General features: G+C 41.6%; 1 protein-coding gene across 1 annotated transcript in view; it reads left to right on the plus strand.

The window, feature by feature from the left end:
• MCCC2 (methylcrotonyl-CoA carboxylase subunit 2) overlaps positions 1–27,061 on the plus strand; it is a 122,512-nt gene that overhangs the window by 4,345 nt on the left and 91,106 nt on the right. The window contains exons 2-5 of the mRNA XM_007943364.1: positions 8,185–8,251; positions 14,990–15,074; positions 17,740–17,841; positions 22,900–23,027. Of these exons, the coding sequence (XP_007941555.1) occupies positions 8,185–8,251; positions 14,990–15,074; positions 17,740–17,841; positions 22,900–23,027 (382 nt within the window). The remainder of the gene's footprint in view (positions 1–8,184; positions 8,252–14,989; positions 15,075–17,739; positions 17,842–22,899; positions 23,028–27,061) is intronic.

Here is a 27,061-nt window from a genome sequence, read left to right on the forward strand (position 1 = left end):
CTGGCACTTTGAACTTGGACTTAAAGCCTCCAAACTGTGAGAGAATAAACTCCTGTTTGTTAACACTGTCCCATTTACGTTGTATTCTGGTCAGAGCAGCACTAGGTAGCCGGAGCACCAGGACTCAGGTAAAGGGGCAGTGACTATTGAGGGATGCTTTTCTTTTGGTAGTGAGTAGGGGCACAAGACAGGAGTGGAACTACATGGAAACACCTGGACACTTTGAAAGCTTCTGCTTGAAGCGGCACACTGTCACTTTTGCCCACATCCCACTGGTCAGAGCAAGTAAATGGTAAGACTCAAAGACCGAGGCTGGAAAGTATATTCTCACAGTGAATGTTAGTGAAGATGGGAGGGACAGGAAATTTTTGACCAGGTAATAGAATCTACCTCATGTCTAAGATGACTGCTTAAACTCCAGCCGTTTTGTCTGAGTTCCTAGTATAGAATAGGAGGCAGGGTGAGTAGACCACTTGCTTGTCTTCTTTTTAAGGAACCTTCCTAAAAGTCATACCTCACAACTTCTGCCTTACAATTTAGTTTTTATTACTTACAATTTAGTCAATTTAGTTATGTGAATACGCCTATCTACAAAGGAAGGCTGTGGTATGTTAAGTTTTCCAGCTGGGCACGCTGCCACCTTGAATAAAATTGGGATTTCATTATTAAGGACAAATGGATATGGATAAGCAGATAACTGTCTCCACTACAGATATAGACATCGTGGAGAGTGATGTTGTCCCTTAAGCTATGTTAGATGTTAAAAGAACACCCTTGAGTGCACCTTCTGGAGATGTGGGATCTCTAGCTTTAAGCAGTAAACTTTGATGCAAACGCATCCCTAGAAGCGGAGCAAAGGATAAAGCAGTGTCTTGGTTTGAGAGACGGCATATGCAGGCTCTGTATCCTGCTGCCCTGACCGTATTCCACTTTCTCTCTGCCTCATTTCCCTAATTTCATATTTAGAATAGTACTGTCCACTCCCACATTTCCCACCACCATGTGCTTCAGAAATCCTTGGCAGTTAGTGTGTGTTTCAGTTGTTTCTTAACTGGGAGGCTTGCTTAAGTGGGGTAAAGATCCCTTGTATAACTAGTGTTAGTCTTGATTGATGGTCTTCTAAATTGGGCAATTGACTGCACCTGGGGATTTGGAGTCTCTTTCATAGATGTTTCCTTGCTTTCTCTATATGTATGTGAACTGTTGTTACCAGCTTTGAAGCTTGGTGGCCGTGGTTGCAAAGCAGGCAGGAGACTAGGAAGTAGAGTGCAGATGGAGGGAATGAGTTCTTGATGTGGTGTTTGAGAAGATAAAAATGAAAATGAAGGTGTACCTGAATCAGAGAGCCTCTAGCTATAGAAGGGGAGAAGGACCTTGTCTTAGTTATCTAGGGCTGCTATGACAGAAATACCACAAGCGGATGGCTTTAGCAAACAAATTTATTTTCTCACAGTTAGGAGGCTAGAGCTCAAATTGAAGGCGACAGCTCTGGGAAGAAGGCTTCTCTCTCTGTTGGTTCTGAAGGAAGTTTTTTGTCTGACTTCAATATCTGTGAGCCTGGTGTTCCTTGAAGATTGCCATGTATGTGTCTTGGCAGCAGTATTCCCATGGGCCCACCAGGTTCTTAGCACAGGGACTGGGGTCCAAAGGATGCACTGCTCTCCAAGCACTTCTTTCTTGGTGGTAGTAAGTCCCTATCTTTCTGTTTGCTTTTCTCTCATTTTATCTCTTACATCAGACATTTAGACCACACTCTAGGGAAACTCCCCTTTCATCAGATCAGGGCTTTGACCTGAGTGAGGATGTTGCATTCCACCCTAATCCTACCTTATTGACATAACCTAATCCTGCCCCATTAACACACAGAGGTCAGGATTTACAGCACATCACAGATGGAGGATAATCACATCAGATCACATTATAGGGGATGATTACATCATATAACTTCCAATCTACTGTGAATCATGGCCTGGCCAAGTTGACACATATTTTTGGGGACACAATTCAGGACAGACCTTTTAAAGGAGATCTGGGGACACATTCTGAACTGTGGAAAGAATGTATAGAGCAAACAAAATGTTTCAAGAAAAAAAAATGTGGAGGGATATGTATTTTAGAAATGTCTTAAGGAACATATCAGCTAATTGTGAGTATACAACCAAAAACCAAACTCACTGCTGTGGAGTCGATTCTGACTCATAGTGACCCCCATTTGTTTTCTAAGGTGGTAAATCTTTATGGAGGTAGATTGCCTCATCTTTCTGTGGAGTGGCTGATGGGTTTGAACTACCAACCTTCTGGTTAGCAGTCAAATGCCTTAGCCAGTGAGCCACCAGAGCTCCTTTGTGAGTATATAGGCCTTATATGAACTGAAAAAGCAAACCCATTGGTATTGAGTCAATTCTGACTCATAGCGACCCTGTAGGATACCATTAAAATAAACTGTGAAAAACCAATCTATCTGACGATTGGGGAACTGCCTTCGTTAACTGAATATTTGATGATGTTAGGTTATTATTGATGTGATAATGGTATTTGTGTGTGTGTGTGTGTGTGTGTTTTCTAGAGATAATGAAATACAGATGAAGTGTTAGGATGTCTGGGAATTTGTTCACAATAATTTGTGGTGGGGAAAGGGGTGGCGGCATGGATGAAACAGCTTGACCATATATATATGGATAGTTGTTGAAGTACATTGGCTATATTTTGATCATTATATTAATCTCTGCTTTTGCATATATTTGAAACTTTCTATGTAGAAAGTTCAATTTTAAACGGAGAATATGATTGTTCCTAAGTAAATGGCATAACCTTTTACATACTTGGTGAGATAATGGAAATGCTTAGGTGTTTTTTGTTTTGTTTTGTTTGTTTTCCCTTCAGTAGGGCGAGGTTCCAATAGCGCATGAAATAACATGTTGAATAATAAACTTGCCAAGTCCTGTTGTCCCAGCTTTTTCATCAGTATATTCCAAAAGGTATTTTAGAATCCCAACTGCTTGAAAGTGAAGAGATGCAAGAGTGACAGCTTGGAAGAGGCCCCTTTTTAGAAATTCTTTAAACTTGAGAATTCTTTTGTTAAAAACAACAGAATGGGTCTGTCTGTACATTGTGAAAATTGAGTTAAGAAGGGGAAAGACATAAAGTGGAATTTCAAACACAGGGTCATTTTGAGGAGCTCTGCTGTGGTAAAAGCATTAACCTGTTAACCAAATGGTCAGCAGTTTGAACCCACCAGCAACTCTTTGAAAGAAAGACAATGTAGTCTGCTCCTGTAAAAGCTTTGGAAACCCTATTGGGGGTGGGGTGGAGTTCTACTCTGTCCTATAGGATCATTATGAGTCAGAATTGACTTGATGGCAGTGGGGTTGGTTGGTTGGATCATTTCGAGAAGGTTCCTGTGGTGTAGTAAATTACTTAGTGTGGCTTTTCTACCCATAAGTCTTTGTAAACTCCAAGGTAGGATTTTCTATGAGCAACTGAGGAGCTCCTGATTGCTGAAGCTATCCACCTGGGTTATTTCTGTTGGGTGTGGCACAATACAATGTTCTGGGAGGTGCCCACTCTCTCTCAGGTGCTTAGAGTTCTGATGCTGTGATTGACTAGTTTGACCACCCTGCCGGGCTCAAAAGGAGGCCTCCTAGAGGCAGAACTCTCTCTGACTGCTGGTTGAGGAAGACCTGCTGCTGAAAGAGACCTGGGCTCCTGAGACACGCGTTGCTGGGAAAGAGACGCAAGAGACACGCATTGCTGAGTGAGACACGGAGGGACCAGCACTGCTGGGAAAGAGACTGTAGGAGACTGTTGGCTGAGGGACGGTGGGCTTGGAGAGAGACTGAGCATTTTTCCTGAACTTGAATTGTAGCCTGTGGTGCTTCCCTAATAAACCTCATAATCTGTGAGTTCTGTGTGGCCCCTGCAGCAAATTATCGAACCCAGGAGAGAAGTGGTGGTGCTTTGGGAGGAACGGTTGGTGAAAGGGCTGGAGGGAGGCAGCATGTCTGGCCTGGCAGGAATAGGCCTTGCACTATTGATGGTGATTCTGCCTTCCTCTTGTGGGATTAGAGGAGGTCAGAACATGTGGCCTCTTTGCCCTTTTTGCAGTTCCCTACCTGGTGGTGACTCTTCATGATCAATAAGGATTTGTAACATCAAGGATTCTGAAACAGACACTTAATTTAGATAGATCTTTAACCCTAGAATAAGTGCAAATGTTGACATGAATAAACCTTACAAAGCACAAAACAAATAAAAAATAATAGTTTTAGTCAACCTGTGCAGTGAGATAAATATGGTTTCTTTTCCACATGTTACCGTTAGGTGCCATCCAGTCGTCCCTGACTTATAGTGACCCTATGCACAGCAGAATGAAACACCACCTGGTCCCGTGCCAGCTCCACGATCCTTGCTATACTTGAGCCCATCACCGCAGCCACTGTGTCAATCCATTTTGTTGGGGCCTTCCCCTCTTTCGTCGTTTCCACCTTACCAAGCATGACATCCTTCTCCAGGGAATGGTCCCTTCTGATAACATGACCAAAGTAGGTGAGACAGAGTCTGGCTATTTCACTTCCAAGGAGCACTCTGGCTGTACTTCCTTCAGGACAGATTTGTTAGTTCTTTTAGCAGTCCATGCTACTTTCAGCATTCTTCACCAGCACCACATCTCAAAAGCATCAACTTTTCTTCGGTCTTCTTTATTCATTGTCCAGCTGTCACATGCATATGAGGTGATTGAAAATACCATGGCTTGTGTCAGGCTCACCTTAGTCCTCAAGGAAACATCTTTGCTCTTCAGCACTTGAAAGAGGTCCTTTGCAGCTGACTTGCCCAGTGCTATACATTTTCTGCTATACATTGCTGCTTGCATTGGTGTCAATTGTAGAACCAAGCAATGTGAAGTCTTTGAAAACTTCAGTCTTCTCTCCATTTATCGTGATGCTGCTTATAGTTCCAGTTGTGAGGATTTTTGTTTTCTTTATATTGAGATGTAATCCATACTGCAGACTGTATTCTTCAATCTTCATCAGTAAGTGCTTCAAGACACCCCCACTTTCAGCAAGCAAAGTTGTGTCATCAGCGTATTGCAGGTTATTAATAATTCTTCCTCCAATCTTCGTGCCACATTCTCCTTCATATAGTCTAGCTTCTTGTATTATTTGCTCAGCATATAGAATGAATAAGTATGGTGAAAGGATACAACTCTGACACACTCCCTTCTTGATTTTAAACCATGCAGTGTCCCCTTGTTCTGTTCAAATGATCTGGTCTATGTATAGGTTCCTCATGAGTACAATTAAGTGTTCTGGAATTCCCATTCTTCTCAATGTTATCCATAATTTGTCATGATCCACACAATAAAATGGTTTTGCATAGTCAATAAAACAGAAGTAAACATCTTTCTGGTATTCTTTGCTTTGACCAAGATCCATCTGACATCAGCAATGATATCCCTTGTTCCATGTCCTCTTCTGAATCCAGCTTGCATTTCTGGAATGTCCCTGTCGATATATTGCTGCAAATGTTTTTGAATTATCTTCAGTAAGATTTTACTTGCATGTGATATTAATAATATTTTTGATACTTTCCACATTCTGTGGGATCACCTTCCTTTGGAATGGATACAAATACGGATCTCTTCCGGTCAGTTGGCCAGGTAGCTGTCTTCCAAATCTCTTGGCATAACTGAGTGAGTGCCTCCAGCGAGCCATCCATATGTTGAAACATCTCAATAGGTATTCTGTCAATTCCTGGAGCTTTGCTCCTTGCCAGTTCCCTCAGTGCATCTTTGACCTCTTCTCTCAACCATTGGTTCTTGAACATATGCCACCTCCTGAAATGGATGAAGATTAACCAGTTCTTTTTGGGTACAGTGACTCTGTGTATTACTGCCATCTTTTGATGCTTCCTGCATCATTCAATATTTTGCCCATAGAATCTTTCAATATTGCAACTCGAGGCTTAATTTTTTTCCTCAGTTCTTTCAGCTTCAGGAATGCAGAGCATGTTCTTCCCTTTTGGTTTTCTAACTCCAGGTCTTTGCACATTTCATTATAGTAATTGGCTTTGTCTGTCAAGCTGCTCTTTGAAATCTTTTTTCAACTCTTTTATCTTGTCATTTCTTCTGTTTGCTTTAGCTACTCTTCACTCAAGGGCAAGTGTCAGAGTCTCTTCTGACATCCATTTTGGTCTTTTCTTATTTTCTCATCTTTTTAATGACCTTTTGCTTTTTCTTCATGGATGATGTTCTTGATGTTATCCCACAATTCTTCTGTTTTTCAGTCATTGGTGTTCAGTGCATCACTTTTATTCTTTAGATGGTGTCTAAATTCAGGAGGGATATATTCAAGGTCATATTTTGGCTCTTGTGGACTTGTTTTAATTGTCTTCAAGTTGAACTTGCATATGAGTAGTTGATGGTCTATTCCACAATCAGCTCCTGGCCTTGTTTTGGCTGGAGATACTGAGCTTTTTCCATTGCCTCTTGCCACAGATGTAGTCAGTCTGATTCCTATATACTCCATCTGGTGATGTCCACATGAATCCTGCTGCTTTGTTGTCCCTGGTGTTCCCTCCCTTTCCTGCCTCTGGGGTGGGGCCTGTCTCCCTCCTCTTACCTGGATCCTGTGGCTTTTGGCCTTCCTCTCCCTTTCCTGCATCTGAGGGTGGGGCCTGTCTCACCCTTTTCCAGGTAGCAACAGTATATTAATTGGGTATTTTTCTCATTTGCATGGTGGAAAGTGGTAAATGAGAGCAGAGCAAAGGAGTCAGGGCCTGGAGTCAGCATAGTGCACCCATCCTTGAGCCACAGTATGGTGGCTGCAGCCCCAGGGTCAGGGTGAGAGCCTCAGGAGAAGATACTGAGATGTCACAGGCTCCATCTTCCACAGCTCTTTTCTGCTCAAACTGAAGGAGCCCTTTCTTTTCCAAAGCCTTTTTTTTTTTTTAATAAGGCACTCTGGTGGCCCAGTGCTTAAGGCATTTACTGCTAACCAGGCAGTGAGAGCTCTGGTAACGTAGTGTCTAAGGCACTTGACTGCTAACCAGAGGGCTGGCGGTTCAAACCCATCAGCTGCTCTTTGGAAGAAAGGTTGGGCTATCTTCTTCCATGGTGATCTCTCCTTGGAAACCCAAGGAGGGGTCACTGTGTGTTGGGTCCAACTCAATGGCACATAACAACAACAGCAGAAGGTTGGTGGTTCAAACCCACCAGCTGCTCTGTAGAAGGAAGATGGGGCCGTCTATTTAGAGCTCTCTTAGGACACAGCCCTTGCTTACAAGGAGTGTTTCTACGCTGGTGGTTCTCAGTACAGAGGCATCTCTGGCTGTTCTAAGTCCCTTTATACATTTCAAGTGACATTATACAAGCTGCTGCAATGCCACCTCTTGACAATGGGCTGAACATGCTGTGGTACAGAGCTTTGTTTTTGTCTGAGTCAATTTGTGAGGTGTTTCCCTATTCTCTGTATGTGAACAAAAGGGATCTCATAACCTGGGCTTAATTGTAGAGCAAAGTTCTTGGTTTCCCATGCCTCACGCTATTATGTCAATAGATACGATGATGATGAGAAAACATTTCCAAAGTAAGATGGGAGATTTGTCTCTTACCAGCCGCTTTCTTTCAGGTATGTTTCCAGTTTTTCCTGAATGGAAAGTCAGGAATGGAAATTATAGGCTGGTGCCCCTCTATTTTGTCTGCACGTTAGAATCACTCAAAAGAAAAAAAACCCCAAAAACAACCAAACTCACTGCCATTGAGTTGATTCGACTCGTAGTGACCCCTCTTGGGTTTCCAAGGCATTATCTCTACAGAAGTAGATTGCCCAGTCTTCTTTCTGAGGAGTGGCTGGTGGGTTTGAACTGCCAGCCTTCTGCTTAGCAGTCAAATGCCTTAGGCACTATGCCTCAGAGCACTTAGGCCCCTCTTAAAGATCTTAACGCCCAGTCCACACCAAGACCAAAGACATCAGAATCATAGGGAAAGAGGGAGAACCACACATCAACTCTTTTTTCTTTTAAGTTCCTCAGTAATTCCAGTGTACAGCCAGTAAAACCACATGGATTGGGATTGGGGGCAGTGTGGAGGACACAGTGAGGTGGCAGAGACTTATGTTTTTGAGCTTATTTTGGTAAAAAGAAAATTGTTTCCTAATATTTTCTGTCCTGTTTTCATTTGTGTTTTAGGAAAACTACGAGCAGATGAAAGCACTAGTAGATCAACTACATGATCGAGCACAACATATAAGAATAGGTAAACACTGCATTTATTCATCAGTTTGTTTTTCCTCAGATGTCCCATTATAATTACTGGTTTCAGGAAAAACATGTAGCATTAAGCTTTTAACTCTTCAAGACTGTATTTGCTGATATGTAGACATTTTATTTCAGTTTATTTTTCCTAATACTGGGTTCTTTTCTTCTGTTTAGATAACATTGTCATATTGGGATGAATTGGGAACTAAAATTTACCACATTTTTAAGTATTTTTGTTAAAGCCTTATTTCAACCACAGGATTACTATCTTTTGTTTTACTTAAAGCAGCTGAAACATTTCCTGCTCATCAGCCATATTCATGCTATCTGGTAAACTTTGCAAAGTTATACATTTTCCACTGTGTTATATACCTTGGAAATAACTTCTCATAGGTTCATTGCTAATTTAATAAATGAGATTTTCTAAAAACTATTTCCTAGTTTTAAACTGTAGATGTAAACGATGTTCTTTGCTTGGATACAACTGCATAGGGAGGAGTACCCAGCATTAATGTATAAACAAATACTTCATGATATGGTGAGCTGCAGTGTTCTGTTGTGCTGTTCTCAGGATATAAGACAGTTGTACTCTTACAGGACCATGTGACTTGAAACTAAAGAGCTTGGATACAGATCATTCTCAAAATAAGATTCTTAATACATTACAGGTACTTTACTTGGAAGAACATATATGAATCTTATAGCCATCATTTTAAAAAATATCTTTCCAACATGTTCATATCTAGAAACAGGAGCATTCTTTCTGTTGTATCTGTAAGTCTGTGGATTTAAGAGTATTCTCTTAAGTATACATTCTTAGGTGTGATCTTATCCTATCCAGAGGATAGACTCCCAGTAGAAAGAATTAGGAAACTAATTCAGAGAAATCTTGGTCGATTTCTCTTTAGTTTAAATACAAATATAACTTACATATATATTTTTTTCTTTTGAGAACTTTAAGGATGATGGCAAGATAATTGACTTATGGTAGGTGAACAAAGAGGCAGTCTGATCATGTATGTAGGGTATTAGCGGAGAAAGCGGCTCAATGCGAGGTGTGGAACCCCTTTGCAGTGGACCATTGGTCTTTGGGTCCTGAGAGGAGGCCCACAACTGAGGCCAACGAGCAGAGGCCAACCTGTCTGAGGGGGATCACCTGGCAGCCAGATGCTGACTAAGCCTCAGGAGGCCTCCTGTTGTGAGGTGAGTAAAAAGCCTAGGAGGAGAGAGGCCCAAGCAGGAGGGAGGCTCAAGGAAGCTTCAGATTGGAGAGTAAGAATATTCTGCTCTCAGAGGAAGGTTGAGCTCGTCCTCAGAGGCACAGGAAGTTGCTTAGGAATACTTCCTCCTGCCTAGTCCTGTCCCAAAATGGAATCATCAGCCTAGGGGATAAGAGGTTGGAAAATTCTTCCAAAGAGACTGGCACCAATAGCAGCAGAAACCCCGGACCCAGAAAGAGTGCAGGATTGGGAGAAACAGTAGTGGAGGCCAGGAGAAAGCAGAAGCGTGTGTCTGCTGAACAGGGAAGTGGCAGCAGAGCAGTCTGAGAGGAGTGTGTGTGGGGGAATAACTCAGTAATGAGCTCAGCACTGGAAGCAGTAGCACCAGAAGCGGTGGTCCCAGGCAGCAGCAGAAACCCCAGCTGAGAGCGATAGGCCCAGAGGCAGCTGTGGTGGCAGTGAGATGAGGGGCCCAAGTGGGCTGGGCTGTGACCAAAAATCCCACTAAGGCAGAGGAGGTCCTGCCTGTGGAGCCTGGGTGTGCCCCAAGGAGAGGTTGCTCCTAGAGCAGTTCTGTTTGGAGCATGTGAACCATGCCATACCTGCTGACACCTGACATGCCCACCCAATGTTGTAGGAAGGAACATTGATTTTTCACCGTGAAACTGTTGTTTAAGAGTGAACGTTAATTTCCGTTTGTTGTTTGTGAGCTACTTTCCATCAAGAAACTATTATTTACTGTTTGGTACCTTAGTAATTAAAATGGCTTTCAGCATTGCCAAAGTGCCTTGATGTAGCTAGCGTCTTTGGAGAGGGTATTGCTCCTAGTTGAGGCCCTGTGCATGTACAGCAGGGGACTCAGTGCTTTGGTCTGTTGTCAGATTTTGAAAGTGGTGGGCTAGACTGGTTTTGTTATTCTAATAATTAAACAATTTCAGTCAAGTTATTTAATCCCCAGTCAATTTTTAGTAATTTATAACTTGATATTTCAGAGTGGTTCTGTGAATTATGGCCATTCACTATCAGCAGCCATTTCTGTCTTCTCTCCACTGAACAAATCAATCAAAACTAACTGAAAAGGACAGAAAATAGACTCATTTGGAATATTGCAGTCTTTGTCTTTTTTTGTTATAGCAGTTTAGTCAAAATCAATTAAACTCTTTAAACCCTTTACCATGACATGAAAAAACACATACAAAACACAGAGTGTGTTACTTGGAGGGGGATCTTTGTAGGAGATCCTGGATAGGGAAGGAGAACAATGTGGAACAAAACTCAAAATCATATGGGAAAAAAAAGGTGGGGACCAGGTTTGCTGGTTCGATAGAGCCTGGTGGAACCACTGAGACTATGGCCCCTAGCTGCCCTTCAGGTCTGAAATTGAACCCACACCTGTGGCTTCCAGCTAAACACAAGACAGGTATATGAGTTGAACATTTACCTGAGGTAGGTACACTCTTTGGAGAGAACCATCATGGGAGAAAGAAGTACTGTGTATGCACAGGGAGGCAGCTGAGGGGTCAGGAGTGCTTGGAGGGATGGACACAGGGAAGAGGTAACTATCGGGAGGAAGTGGGATAGGAGCTGTTGCATTGGGGTAAATTAAAGTTAATGTCATGAGACAGTGTGTGTGAAATGCTGTATGGAAAGTGAATTTGCTCTGTAAATTTTCACCCAAATCAAAAAAAAAAAAAAGAGAAAAAACAAAACAAAATAAAACACAGAGTGTGTTAAAGCAGAGATTTCATTCAGATGTCAGTAATTGGTCTCATCTCCCTATGAGGGTATCAGGGAGAGTTTTGTTAAAAATAAATAAAGAAATAAAGAAGACGGCTATGAAATTCATATGTTGGTTGCTGTTGTTAGGGGCTGCTGAGTCTGTTCCAACTCATAGCGACCCAGTGAATGAAACACTGCCCGGTCCTCTGCCATCCTCACAATCATAAAATTCATATATCTCCTTCTAAATTAGGTGCTCATAAAATATTAAGAATATTGTTTTGAAATTACCCTGTATTCTGATTCTTTAGTTTGAAGCCACAGAAATCCAAATCAACTTATTTATTCTAGAAAGCAGCGCTTACTAGTTCTTATAACTAAACCATGAAAAGGTGACTGGATCCAGCTGCTCCAGCGGACATACTCATCTCTCCCAAGAATTTCCTCTGCCTCTAGAGTTTGGTGAGACCCCTGAGACTGACCCCTAGTTACCCTGCAGGCCTAGAAATGAACTCACTCCTCTGGCTTCCAGCCAAACAATAGACAGGCATATAGGGTGAACATTTACATCAAATAGATACACTCCTTAGAGCAAGATCAATCCAGGGAGTACCAAGGGTAGTATTTGCACAGGGAGATGGCTTAGGGGGCAGGAGTGCATGGGAGGGAAGGTACAGGGAAGAGGTAATTATGGGGAGGAAGTGGGAAGAGAGCTGTTATATTGTGGGGAATTGGAGTCAGTGTCATGAAACAAAATGTGTATGAACTGCTGTATGGAAAATGAATTTTCTTCGTAAACTTTCACCCAAATCACAATTAAAAAAAAAAAAAATTTCCTCTGCCCCTTTGTAGCCAGTATCTCCCTTATCTACTCCTAAACATGCCTCAGTAGAGAACTTGTTGGGAGAACAGTGATCTGCCTTAATTCCCAGTATTATGTGACTAAGTCTTTCCTTCCCAGTATTATTTTCATTTCAAAAGACTATTAGATGTGTGATATAATTTTCTCTGTAATCTTAAAGCAGATTTAATCTTAAAAATATGTCATTCGCCTCTTTAGGAAAAAAAAAAAAAAAGCCCGCAAATACAGTAGAGAGTCCTGGTTTGAAAAATAAAGTTTGACGTGGGAAACTTGTTTGAAATAGATACGAGCTTATTTTTATTACCTCAAAAAACAAAATAAAAATGGCTTTTTAAAAATTTTTGTTGTGATTTGGGTGAAAGTTTACAAAGCAAATTCATTTTCCATACAGCAGCTCACATACACATTGTCTGCAGTTTCCCACAATGCAACAGCTTCCCTCCCACTTCCTCCCCATAGTTACCTCTTCCCTGTGTCCTTTCCTCCCATGTACTTCTGCCTGCCCATCTCCCTGTGCATACACACCCTTCTATTCTCCCAAAAATGGCTTTCTTAAATAGCTTAACTTTTCATTAAATAAAGACTGTAGGAAACTCTTAGCCAACCTTTGGGTCTGGAACTGAACCCACTCTGGCTCAACTTCTAGCCAAACAATAGACAGTCCTATGAGGTGACAGTAACACCAAGGAGGTGTAAACACTCCTTAGAACAATCAGCCATAGGAGATCAGAGGGCAGCATTTGCCCAGGTATGAAGCTCAGAAGGCAGGAATGGGTGGTAAAGAAGGACCAAAGAAAATGATAACCTCAGGGAGGAGGTGGGAGAAGTGCTGTTACATTGTGGGGATTGCAATGAATGACGTGAACAGTTGAATGGAAAACCAATTTACTCTGTAAACTTTCACCCAAATCACAATAAAAAGTTAAGGAAAAAAGAAGACTGTATGAAGGTAGAATTATTAGGCAACAATGAAAACATTTTCAGGTACAATTTGGTGCTTCAGTTCCTAATCTGTTACTGTGGAGAGTGGGTTCCAGATGTTCTCAAGAAGAGCTCATCAGTGCTTCGGTTGGCTGAGTGAGGCTTGGTGCACCTCTGGCCTCAGGTAGCCTTGCCACATTACCTTAGCAGGCTCTTCAGTTACTGTAATTTTCTCTGTCATGTTGTAATGCTGGAACAACTACTGCAGATAATCTTTGAGTTAAGTTACTTAGAAAAAGAGATTATAAAATTGCTGTATAAGGTGTTCTCGTGTCATTTGGGGGCCTAAAATGTTATAGGGCACTAGTGGCACTTTTAGGTAAGTTTTACTGTGCTTACCGTGAAAGTTATTCCTAAAATAATGCTTTTACATGGTACAAATGAAGGTGGGTATTTTCAGTCTTCTCTTACCATGTAGCACAGTGCTAGATATATGTAGTAGGTATTATTTAATAAATGTGGTGGAGATTGGGCAGTGTCTGCAGTGTGTGAATTGTAGAAAAAATATAATGTAATTTCTTTAATTACTGGGAAATTCAGAAAACATAATACAGGCAGTCCCTAGGTTATGAATGAGATCGTTCCTGAGTGTGTTTTTAAGTTGAATTTGTAGATAAGCTGGAGCAAATGCTTATGGTTCTTACTTAGTGCTTGAATAATTCTTTTAGAAGGATTAATGCAAGGCTGGTCCTTATGAGGCAGAGGTTAAAAATGCCTCAAGTGTCCAACTTTTCCAAACTGCTGTTCCACTCCATCATGTCTAACATCAGCTTGTCCTCCTCCCCTCAATCCTCTCCCTCCTGTTTTAGGGTTCTGTATTTTGCCATAACATCTTACAGAACTCACGAACTGCCAAGGAAATGGCTCTCAAGGTGGTAGAGGCTGGCAGGTCCCAAATCTGTGGGTAAGGTTTTGGTCTGGAGTATTGTCCTCACTCACATAGTTGCAGGGGTAGATGAACCCAAACTGGCAGATCAGACAGCTGGCTGCTATCTCAGGTCCCCAAGAGCTGGGGGTGAGATGATGACAATTCCAATGTAGGATCCAGAGTAAGGGAGCGAAGTTTGCCAGAGCGTTCACATATATATTCTCAAGGAAACCAAGGGTGGTGTCTTGAGTCACACCCTCCAGCAATGCTGGGCTCAAGATACATCTAACCCTAATCTTGCCTCATCAATGTAACAGACAACTCACCCCAAAATGAGACTGTAACCACAGACATAGAGGCCAGGATTTACAATACATGACAGAATGGAGGACTATGTCCAGAAGGGCCATATTAAGCAACTCACTATGCTGCAGTTACTCTTACTTTAGTGTAAGAAAGGAACGCTGATACAGAAGTGGTGAAAGCATTTGGCTACTAACCAGAAGTTTGGCAGTTCAAAGCCACCAGCTAGCTGCTCCATAGGAGAAAGATGAGGCAGTCTGCTTCTGTGAAGATTTACAGCCTTGGGGTAGTTCTACTCTGTTGTAGAGGGTTGTTGAGTTAGAATTGACTCAATGGCAGTGGGTTGGTGGGTTTAGTGCAAGAGAAGGCTCAGAGCCTTTCCATTGATATCAAAGCTGCACGTACAGCAAGTGAAGGTGATTGTGATGAGGGACCTGTTAGGAGTAGGGTTTAGTTCAGTTGTTTCAAAGTGAGGGCAGATTTGCATAATAAAGGACAAGTATGAGTTGTCCATAAGTTGGGTGTTTGTAACCTGGGGACTTACTGTATACTGAGGGATCAAAGAGTGATTTTCAAAAAGGTCAGTTTATTTACTTTAGAAAATTAGCACCTTGTAAGTTGAGTGAATGATCCAAAAAATTTGCAGTTTCTCACAGGATAAGTTGAACTTTTTTAAAAGTCACCATATTTTGGACTAAGCCTTATGGGTTTCTCTGGCATTAAGTTAAATGGAGATCTTATGTCATGTAAATCTAATCTAATCTAATCTGTGTTTTATTGTAGGAGGTGGTGAGAAAGCCCGAGCCCGACACAAATCAAGAGGAAAACTGTTACCTAGAGAAAGAATTGACAATCTTATAGATCCAGGGTTGGTACCTACTGATGAGCTAACATAGAGTGTTCTCTATTCCTTGATTCAGAAAATGATTACAAATTCTAATTCTTACTGTAATGATTGAAATAAACATCTTAAATTAGAAAAACATTATCACGCTACAGGAAAATAAAATCCTATGGTACAGAAGTGGTGAAAAGCATTTGGCTTACTAAGCAAAAGTTTGGCAGTTCGAAGCCACCAGCTGGTCCATGGGAGAAAGATGAGGTGGTCTGCTTCCATAAAGATTTACAGCCTTGGGGCAGTTCTACTCTGTCCTAGAGGGTTGCTACCACCCAGACATAAATGCTTTTATTATTCATTCAACAAGTGTTTATTGCGTTCTGTTGGCATAGTGCCTAAGGCATTTGACTGCTGACCGGAAGGCTGGTGGTTCAAACCCACCAGCCACTCCTCGGAAGGAAGGTTGTGCAATCTACTTCCATAGTGGTACTGCCTTGGAAGCCCAAGGAGAGGTCACTATGAGTTGAATCCGACTCAACAGCAGTGTGTTTGGTTTGGTTTATTAGGTGTCAGGCATTATTTGAGGTGCTGTTGTTGATAGGTGCTGTTGAGTTGACCCCAACTCATAGCAACCCTGTGTATCACAGAATGAAACACTGCCTGATCGTATGCCATCCTCACACTCTTTGGTGTACTTGAGCCCATCGTTGGCAGCCACTGTGTCAATCCATCTCGTTGAGGGTCTTCCCTTTTTTCGCTGACCCTCTACTTTACTAAGCATGATATCTTTTCCAGGGAATGGTCCCTTCTGACAAGATGACCAAAGTAGGTGAGATAAAGTTTAAAGTGTTTGTGATATATCAGTGAACAAAATAGACAAAGATTCTTGCCCTACTGGAGTTTACAGTAGAGCAAAGGGAGATAAGCAGTAAATGTAATGTGTAAACTGTATAGGATATTAGAAGGCGATAAATGCCACAGGAAAAAGAAAAAGTAGAATAGAGTAAGGGGGAGAAAGACTTGGTGGCTAGTTGGCAGTTTTACATAGGATGGTCAGGGAAGGCCTCATTGAGAAGGTCACATCTAAGGAAAGGTTTGAAGGTAGGAAGAGAGAGGGCTTTGCAAATATTTGGGGAAAGAGTGTGCCAGCAGAGAGAACAGGGCTAGCAAAGGCCCTGAGATGAGGGTATGCCTGATAAGCCCAAGGAGTTGCCAGGACGCTGGAATGACTACAGTGGAGAGGGTGATGGGAGAGTAATAAAAGATGGGGTGAGATTATGTAGGACTCTGTAGGCTATCCTAAGAGTTCTGGCTCTTACCTTGAGAGAAATGGGAACTTCTGCAGGGTTTTGAGAAGAAGACTATTATGGTTTACATGACTTAACGTTTTTCGGGCTGCTGTGTTTGTGAGTATACTAGGGCAGCAGGAGTGGAGCCAATAAGACAATTAGAACAGTATTGCAGTGATTCAAGGGAAAGATGATTGTGACTCAGACTAGGGTGGTGGTAGTAGAGGTGGTGAGGATGGTCAGGTTCTGGTTATATTATGAAGGTAAAGCTGACAGGATTTCCTGAAGGGTTTGATGTGAGGTGAGAGAGAGAGGACTAGATGAAGACTTCAAAAAATATATTTTTTCTTATGACAAAAGCAATATGTGTTAATATGTTGTTGTTGTTATGTGCTGTCGAGTCGGACCCGATTCATAGCGACCCCTCCTTGGGTTTCCAAGGCGGTATCACTACGGAAGTAGATTGCCCCATCTTCCTTCCGAGGAGTGGCTGGTAGATTTGAACCGCCAGCCTTCTGGTTAGCAGTCAAGTGCCTTAGCCACTAGCTACCAGAGCTCCCATGTGTTAATATACGAAATAATAAACATACACACCAACATGAAGAACACCACTGTTCATACCTAGCGTAGGTCCTTTTAGACCATTTTTATGCATATATATATATATATATATCCATCCCACTGCTGTCAAGTCGATCTTGACTCTTAGGAACCCTACAAGACAGAATAGAATTGTCCCATAGGGTTTCTAAGGCTGCAAAGATGTGGCTGAAACAGATCACCACTTCTTTTTCCTATGGAGCAGCTGGTGGGTTTGAACCCTGACCTTTTGGTTGGCTACCAAGCGCTTTAACCAGTGTGACACCAGTATAACTGAGGTGGAATAGCACAGTGCTTAAGAGCCTGATCTTTGGAACCAGACTGCTTGTATGAAATCCTAGCTCTGCCACTCATTACTGGTGTGACCTTAGACCCATTATGTAGTCCTTGTACATCTCAGCTTCCTCATCTGAAATGGAGATCATAATAGGATCCACCTCAGAGTAGTTCTGAGGAGAGTGAGCATTTCTGAAGCTCTTAGATGAGAGGCTGACACATGGTAAATGTTACATAAGTGTTAGATGCTATTCTCTTTCTAAACTCATACACACATTATACAACATCTTTTAAAATAAGTCCCTAGTGTTCTGTTGTGTGAACATACCATGTAAGTCCCCAAAATACTCACATTGGATTTTGTTTTATTTTTTATAAATTCTCATTGTAGGATTTATTTATAATATGGGTATTTGAAACATTGCTATGTTAAAAAAAGTCTTAGCTTTTTCATGTATAGCTATTTAAAATTTTTTTTTAAAAAAAATTTTAATGACAGTAATTTAAGCAACATCTTTTTCCCCCCACAGGTCTCCATTTCTGGAATTATCCCAGTTTGCAGGTTACCAGTTATATGATAATGAGGAAGTCCCTGCTGGTGGCATCATTACAGGCATTGGCAGAGTGTCCGGGTTAGTATCCTACCTACTCAGCAGTGTGGTCAGAAGATTCTGATGAGGTGCAGGCATCCAGCACTGACTTTGCATATTAGCAAGCAAGTGGTAAGCTATATGTTATTTAGGGCTGAGGCTTTCTACCCAGATACATATTAGATTGATCTGGACTTTAAAATTAAAGGGGAAAAAACCCAGGCAAAATCCTTGGCTCCAATCCAGACCTCCCTACTTAATCAGAATCTCCAGGTGTGCACCTGGCCTGTGCAATGTCCACTACCAAATAAGCAAGGTAAGCACGGGCTTATGGTGGGCTCTTGTTAAAATGTAAATTCTGATTCAGAGTAGCTGGAGTGAGAAGGCAGATTGACAGCAGGGAGTTGAACCGGAATGAATGAGTTTGAAGTCCCGAAGCCCTGTTTTCAGAGGCTCCACAGGGAGTCTCTTAAACATCTAGGGTGACAATCATTCTTAGAGGAGTAGTTCTCTAAATGCAGCCCCTGGACACCAGCATCAGCATCACCTGAGAGCTTGTTAGAAATGCAGATTCTCACGTCTTGTCTTCTCAGAAGTACTAATTCAGAAACTCAGGATGGGGTCCTACACTCTGTGTTTTAACAGGCCCTCTGGGTTTTCATATGCTAAAGTTTGAGAACCACTATAGACGGAGGGAGTCTAAGTTGTTAGATGTTAAATTTATTTATACACATGTAGAAGAAATACAAGGTTAGGTTCCTGTGAGCTTCTGGTCACGATATATTTGTCAGCTGATCAATACATAACTTTGTTTTGTGTATGTTTCTGTTTAAAGATACCTAAATATATAAGGCTCTCTGGTGGTGTAGTGATTAACGTATTTGGCTGCTGAGTAAAAGGTTGGCACGTTTTTCTCAGGAGAGCAGCTGCTGGGTTCAAAACACCCAACCTTTCAGTTTGCAGTGGAGTGCTATACCCACTGTACCACCAAGGCTCCTAGAAATAGGTTTAAACAAACAAAAAACAAACTCACTGCCATCGAGTTGATTCCAACTCATGGCAACCACCATTGGGTTTCCAAGGCTGTTAAGTCTTTACAGAAGCAGATTGCCCCATCTTTCTTCCATGAAGTGGCTGGTGGGATGAAACCACTGACCTTCTGGTTAGCAGCTATACCACCAGACCTCCTTAGCAGGAGGGTAAAAAAAACTGCTGTCGAGTCGACTTGTACTGACCCTCCTTGGGTTTCTGAGGCAGTATCTCTAAGGAAGTAGATTGCCCAGTTTTCCTTCTAAGAAGTGGCTGGTGGATTTGAACTGCCAGCTTTCTGGATAGCAGCCAAATGTCTTAGGCACTATGCCACTAGCGCTCCCGAGCAGGAGGGTAGTTACTCTTAATTATACCTCCAGTGGTAATGACTGTGAGCACTTTTGGAGCAAGTTCATGGCCCCCCCCCTTTTTTTTTTAACATAAACAAATGTAAAAAAGGACCTATAGACATACTGTTTATGTTTCATATTTCTTATTTTGATTTTCTTGCTTTGTGCCTTGTTCTCAGTTTATAAAGTTTCCAACTTGGAAGGAAATAATTGCACTTGGGAATTGTACAGATTCAGGACCTGCTCTAAAGTAGTTTAAGAGGAAATGGAATTTATTGACTTTCTTAACTGAGAAGTTTAGGTGTGGCTTGATTCAGGAACTCAAACTTTATAATCAGTTACACCACAAGCTGTTTTCTACCCCTGGTCTACCTTGATGTGCTTTGGCCTTGTTCCTAGGTGCACTCTCTAACACAGAAGCAAAGATACCTCCAAGCCTTACAGTTTATAAGCTTAGCAGCTGCAGTGAGGAAAAAAAGTCCTAAGTGGTTGGGTTTGGAGCCTGTGCCAGTTGCTGAGCCACTGTGTAGAGGTTGAATAGAAAAGTACAGAGTAAGCTCTGGGTTAGCCCCTTTCAGCCACAGAGATTAAAGATAAAGAAAAATAGGAGTTCTGTTGACAGAATGTGGATGTTGGGCAGGCAAAACAAACATTTAATACAGTGTTTTTTGTGGACTGGTTTTATTTCCCATTCTGTAACATGTTTGTGACCTTTTAATAGATGAGCAAAACTGGCTTTGTCCTTATCCAGAGTCATGGAACTAGCAAGTGGTAGAGCTAGAATTCCAGGCTAGTTTGTCTGATGCCGTAGCCTCACCTCTTTCCAGTACCAGGGTTTTGCAAGCTTTTCCAGTGTCGCGCTCCCACTGGCAGAGAAATGTGAACTCCCTAGAGTTGTGGATTCTGTCCCAGCACCTGCCTGAAGCCTAAATTTCCTTTGAAGTCCAATTTGCTTAATATTAAAGTCATTAAAAATTTGCATTTCATGCTATAAAATGTTCATGTAGAAAAGGTTCTGTGAGACCCAGTAAATAAAATTTATGCTCGAAGAAGAGGAACCACGTTTGTTTTGTGTTGAACCCTGCTGGCCATGTTCCCTAGTGTGAGAAGTAATAACATTGGCCTAGGCTGCATGTGTAGTTAATGTTCACTTTATTTTCATCAGGAATTACAATTCAGAGAGTTACTCAATAGACTTCTTTTATTTATTTATTGTTGTTGAGAATATACATAGCAAGATATACACCGACTCAGCAGTTTCTACATGTACAATTTAGGGACGTTGATCATAGTCTTCAAATTATGCAACCATTCTCACCCTCCTTTTCTGAGTTTGTCTCCCATTAACATATATTCACTGCCCCCTAAGGTTCCTCACTAATTTTTCAAGTTGTTGTCACTTCTACCCCATATATGTATATACATACATAAACTCACTGCCATTGAGTCAGATCTGACTCACAGCGACCCCTTCTTGGGTTTCCAAGGCAGTATCACTACGGAAGTAGATTGCCTCATCTTCCTTCTGAGGAGTGGATGGTGGGTTTGAACTGTCAGCCTTCTGGTTAGCAGTCAAGTGCCTTAGGCACTATACCACTAGAGCTCCTATATAGATATATATATGTATGTATGTGTGTGTGTGTGTGTATATATATATATGTGTGTGTATATATATGTGTATATATTTACATATATATATGAAAAAATATATATATGAAGATATATATATGTACATATATATATAGTTTTTTTAAATTGTGTTTTAGGTAAAAGTTTACAGAACAGATTCATTTTCTATACAGCATTTTGTTCATACACATTTTGTTTCATGACATTGACTACAATTCTCACAGTGTAACAGCTTTCTTCCTACTTCCTGCCTGTAATTACCTCTTCCCTGTGTCCTTCTTTCCTATGCATTCCTGCTCCCTGAGCTATCTCCCTGTTCAAATTCTGCCCTTCTGTTCTCCTGTGATTGATCGTTCTAAGGAGTGTATCTACCTGATGTAAATGTTTACACTATGTACCTGTCTCTTGTTTGGCTAGAAGCCAGGGGAGTGAGTTCAGTTCCAGATCTGAAGGGTAGCTAAGGGCCATAATCTCAGGGGTCTCACCAGGCTCTGTCAGGCCAGTAAACCTGGTCTTTTTTTATGATTTTGAATTTTGTTCCATACGTTCTCCCACTCTAGCCAGGATGTCCTGCACTGGTCCTTTTCTGAGTGGTTGACGGTGGTCAGGCACTATCTAGTTCTTCTGGTCTTGTAGTCACACAGACTCAGGTTCACAGATCCCATATAGATAGTTCTCACAAGAGCATAATGTTCATGGCAGACATGCTTTGCTAATTAGGCTAAACTGTTATTTGATTTTAAGAAGACTTCAGGGGATACTTTAAGTTTTAAAGATTATGTCAAGCAATCAATAGTTTCAGGAATTCATCCAGCCTTCATGGCTTCAAACAGTCTGAAGTCCATGAGAATTTGAAATTGTGTTCTATATATCCCACCTTTTGATCAAGATTCCTCTGTATACCCATTCTTCATTTATCAACATGGTTAGGTTCCAAAGACCAGATCATTATGCAGAATCAGTGTTACATGAGAGTTAGGGCCCATGCTCTGTTTTTGGTACCATTGCTCCTCTACCCTAGTTGCTCATTGCCCATTGGGTGACCCTGGCACATCTCAGGATGTGCATTGAATGGTATATTGGTCCCCCATTTCCTACCGCTCCTTTATACCACTGTGGAGCCTGGGGTGGTGGTGGTGGGTGGTAGTGATGGTTGGATGGTGCCCACTGCCCATCATCTCCTGGTGCTTGCCCTGGTTGTGGAGCCCACTTACTCTCTGCCTGCTGCTGTGTCCTGCCTGCCTTGGGCATGGATCTTGCTCATCTTCTGCCCATTACCTCCTGCCATCTGCCCTGGGCAGAGACCCTGCTCATACTCCATCTCCCCTGGCCCTGTAGCCTCTTGCAACCTTCTTCCCTCTCTCCCTCCCCTCTCCTTCCCATCTCCTCTTATTGACCTTTGCAGCTCCTTCGGGTCCTTCCCTGACTTCCCCCTGCCCATCTACAACCTCATTCCACTGTTACCCCACGCCCTCTGTGGCTGGGCCAAGACATTGAATGAACAAGAGAAGGCCTCTGTGGCTGGGCAGCACTGTCCTCCATGTGGCCTGGTTGTTGCTGGGGCCTCTGGTATATCATTCATGGTGGCTTTTGGAAGGTGTGCTGGGCCCAGCTGTAGCCCTCCATGGGGCCCAGACCATCAGAGAATTCTGCCATCTGAAAATATTTCAAAGTGGTTGTAAATGTGAGATGTCAAGTAACAAGATAGTCAATAAGTGAGGAGTAAGCGTAAAATCTTTGATGAAAACATTCAGTAATGGTTGCCAGGCACCATCCTGTTTTTCTGGTGTCATGGGAAAGGAGGCAGTTATTTATAGTGATAAATTAGACACACATTAGGATTGATGACTCATTAAAAATCAAGTTTGAGTTTGTAAACTTATTAAAAATGATCATTCTGTATCAGGTAAATGCATACATGAGCCAGGATTAAAGCTTGTTTTTATAAATAAGATTGTCTTCTGAGGAGTATCATTAATGTTATGTGTTAGAAGTTGAAGATTATATTAGAGACTTTTAGGGTGAGATGTAATTGGCCTTTACTTTTAAAGACATCGCTCATTCTCTTTCCAATGAAATTTCTGCCTTTCAGGGTAGAATGCATGATTATTGCCAATGATGCCACTGTTAAGGGAGGTACCTACTTCCCAGTGACTGTGAAAAAACACATACGGGCACAAGAAATTGCGCTACAAAACAGGCTTACTTGCATCTACTTGGGTAAGTCACAAGAGCTGTAAAATAAATGACTGTTAGCTAGTACAGTGAAGACTGTTTAGAAGACTATGCATGTGACTTATCAGTGGCTATTTTTCTTTTTTTTAATTTTTGTTGTGATTTGGGTGAAAATTTACAGAGCAAATTCACTTTCCATGCGGCAGTTCACACATACTTTGTCTCCTGACACTGACAACAATTTACCACAATGCAACAGCTCCCCTCCCACTTCCTCCCCATAGTTACTTCTTCCTTGTGTCGTTCCCTTAATGCACTCCTGCCTCCTGAGCTGTTTCCCTGTGTATACATAGCCCTTCTATTCTCCCATGAGTGATCTCTCTAAGGAGTGTATCTATCTAATGCATATGTTCAGCTCATATTCTGAACATTTTGGCTGGAAGCTACAGGAGTGGGTTCAGTTTCAGACCTGAAGGGCAGCTAGGGACCATAGTCTCAGTGGTTCCATCAGGCTGTATCAGACCAGCAAACCTGGTTCCTTTTTTTTTTTTTTCCAAATGATTTTGAGTTATTGCATATTGTTCTCCCACTTTGTCCAGGATCCTACATAGATCCCCCTCCGAGTGGGGGGACAGTGGTGGCTGGGCACCGTCTAGTTCTTCTGGTCTCATAGTTGTATGGGCTGAGGATTGCATGGTGTACCAGTTGCTTGGCCTAATTGTTTCCATGAATTTTGGTTTTCTTGATTCTTCTTTGCTCCGGATGAGGAGAGACCCATCGTTGCATCTGGATGGCCACTCGCAAGCTTTTAAGATCCCAGTCACTTCTTGTCAAAATAGGATGTGGAACAATGTTTTTTGTAGTATGTTATGCCAATTGGGCTTGATGTCCCCTGTGACTATGGACCAAAGCCTACAGGTCCAACTATTTGCTTCCTTTGGGTAGCTGGCTGTGGCTAAGAAGTGACTACAACCATGTCAGCTCTACTGTATACCTGGAAATTCTTACAGAAAATACAAATACACTTATAGAAACATTGTCTGCCAACCCTGTACATGGACATGGGCACACTCTGCCCTAGATAGACATACCTGATAGTTCAGCCTGTCCACCCATCTATCCACCCATATATCCATGTTTGCCTTCACTGACAACGCAATACTGTATGTGCAAAAGGGTTCATCTTTGTTGTCTACCTCCCATGCACCTTTCTATGTCTTCCTCTTCCTCAGTGCATCAGTGGATATTTTTATAAACTGTTTTTCCCATAATGCAAAGGAAATGTATGTTCTTTGCTAAATCTCTGGGTGGAGGGAGTTAATAGAACTGTTCAGGAATAACCCCTGAAAAAAGCTGGTTTATGTAATTCTTTTTCTCTATGCATGTGTGAAGTTTTTCTTCTCCTTTTTTTTCCCCCTTAATTATGTATATTATTTGAAAGTTTTAATTTACAGTAAATTTAACTTTCAGTGACTATAAATTTATACTTGAAAGTAAAATGCACTGAATAGTTCAGGATATTTCATAAAAGTACCTAAAAGCTTGGGAGTTTAAAACTGGCACTTCCTGAATATTGATTTAGTCTGGTAAAGCTCCAGAAAATACTGTTCATTTGTGCAGGTATTTGGACCGCTACACTGATACTGAGATTTTTCTTGTGAGAAAGTGAATTCAGCTGGTTAATTCACAGTGGAAACTGCTTTTCACATGTGGAAAACCCCAAGTGAGGCCCTGCTGATTTGTAGGTGGTGGCCAAACACTATAGGGAATGCATTGAAAGATATTATGCTGTCCTTATGGGAGCTCTGGTGGCATAGTGCCTAAGGCACTTGACTGCTAACCGGAAGGTTGGCAGTTCAAACCCACCAGCCACTCCTTGGAAGGAAGATGGGACAATTTACTTCTGTAATGATACTGCCTCAGAAACCCAAGGAGGGGTCGCTGTGAGTCAGGTCCGACTTGATGGCACATAACAACAACAACAACAACATGCTGTCCCTGTACTGAGAGAGCTTGTAATGAATTGGGGACAGGTTGTAATGTGCTAAATAACAATAAAAGACTAAGAGTTTCAGGTAACAGCAATAGGTATTAAACCACTGCCGTTGAGTCGGATTCGACTCATAGTTGACCCCTCCTTGGGTTTCCGAGGCAGTATCACTATGAAGTAGATTGCTCATCCTTCCTTCCGAGGAGTGGCCAGTAGGTTTGAACAGTGAGCCTTCTGGTTAGCAGTCACATGCCTTAGGCACTATGCCACCAGAGATTAGCTAACCTTTTCTTTCCTTTTATTTATCTAAAGCATATACTGTGTGCTCTGGTAGCACAATGCCTAGGACATCTGACTGCTAACAAGAAGGTTGGTGGTTCAAACCCACCAGTCACTCTGCAGAAGCAGGACTGGGTGATCTATTTCCATAAAGATTTATTGCCTTGGGAACCCAATGGGGATTGCTAAGAGTTGGAATTGACTTGATGGTGGTGGGTTTTTTGTTTGTTTATTTTTTGTTTTGATACTATGTGCTCTAGTAGTGTAGTGGGTAAGACATTTGGCTGCTAAGCAGAAGGTCAGCAGTTTAAAACCACAGCTTCTCTGTGGAAGGAAGATGAGGCAATCCACTTCCTTAAAGATTTTCAGCCTTGGAAACCCAATGAAGGTCTGTATGAGTCAGAGTTAACTCTGTAGCAGTGGTTTTTTTTTTAATGCTATGTGCATTCACAGTGTGTGCTAAACTAAGTGCTTTTCATACATTAATCCATCTCATGTGAATAACAACTATGTGGGATAGCTACTTTCATCTTCATTTCATGGATAAGGAAAACTAGGCATAGAATGGCTTAGAAACAATCCCATAGCCGTGAAGCACTGGAGCTCTATTTTGAATTCAGCTGACAGTCGTATCCCCTACTCCAGGCAATTAAAAACAATATCAGAAGGTAATACATGATACTTTGTTACATGAATTCTTTGTATTGGTTTAGAATTTTTAGCTGAACTGGTTAACAGTTTATGGTGTTGTGGGCCCTTAGTTGGTCCTCAAAGAAAAGAGCACGCTAAAACATTTCAAGTAGAATTTTGCACAAAAATAGGAGAGCCTAATATGCTGTCAGGGATAGTATAATATCCATATCCTGCAAGAAAGGCCAGTTAATACTACTATTATTCAAATTCATGCACCAACCACCAAAGCCAAAGATGAGGAAATTGAAGATTTTTACCAGCTTCTGCAGTCTGAAATTGACCGAACATGCAATCAAGATGTGCTGATTATCACTGGTGATTGGAATGCAAAAGTTGGAAACAAAGAAGAATCACTGGTAGTTAGAAAATAGGGCCTTGGTGATAGAAATAACACTGGAGATTGCACAATTGAATATTGCAAGACCAACAACTTATTCATTGCAAATACCTTTTTCCAACAATACAAATTGTGGCTATACATGTGGACTTCACCAGAAGGAATGCATAGGAATCAGACTGACTACATCTGTAGCAAGAGGTGATGGAAAAACTCAGTATCTTCAGCCAAAACAAGGCCAGGAATTGATTGTAGAGCAAACCATCAACTACTCATCTGCAAGTTCAAGTTGAAGTTGAAGACAAAAGAAGTCCATGAGAGCCAAAATATGACCTTGATTATATCCCTCCTGAATTTAGAGACCATCTAAAGAACAGATTTAATGCTTGAACACCAATGACTGAACACCAGAGCAATTGTGGGATGACATCAAGAACATCATCCATGAAGAAAGTAAAAGGTCATTAAAGAGACAGGAAAAGAAGACCAAAATGGATGTCAGAAGAAACTCTGAAACATGACCATGAACAAAGAGTAGCTAAAGTAAATGGAAGAATTGACAAGATAAAATAGCTGAACAGAAGATTGCAAAGACTTCACCAAGGAGGATATTCAACAAACATATGAAGAAATGCTCACGATCACTAGCTATTAGAGAGATGCAAATCTAAACAACAATGAGATACCATCTTGTTCCAGCACTAGTAGCAAAGTTCAACAAGACAGAAAATAACAAATGCTGGCGAGGTTGTGGAGAGATTGGGACTCTCATACACTGCT

Source organism: Orycteropus afer, unplaced genomic scaffold (assembly GCF_000298275.1).
Source record: "Orycteropus afer afer isolate SDZICR_OR568_19922 unplaced genomic scaffold, OryAfe1.0 scaffold00104, whole genome shotgun sequence".
NCBI lineage: Eukaryota > Metazoa > Chordata > Mammalia > Tubulidentata > Orycteropodidae > Orycteropus > Orycteropus afer.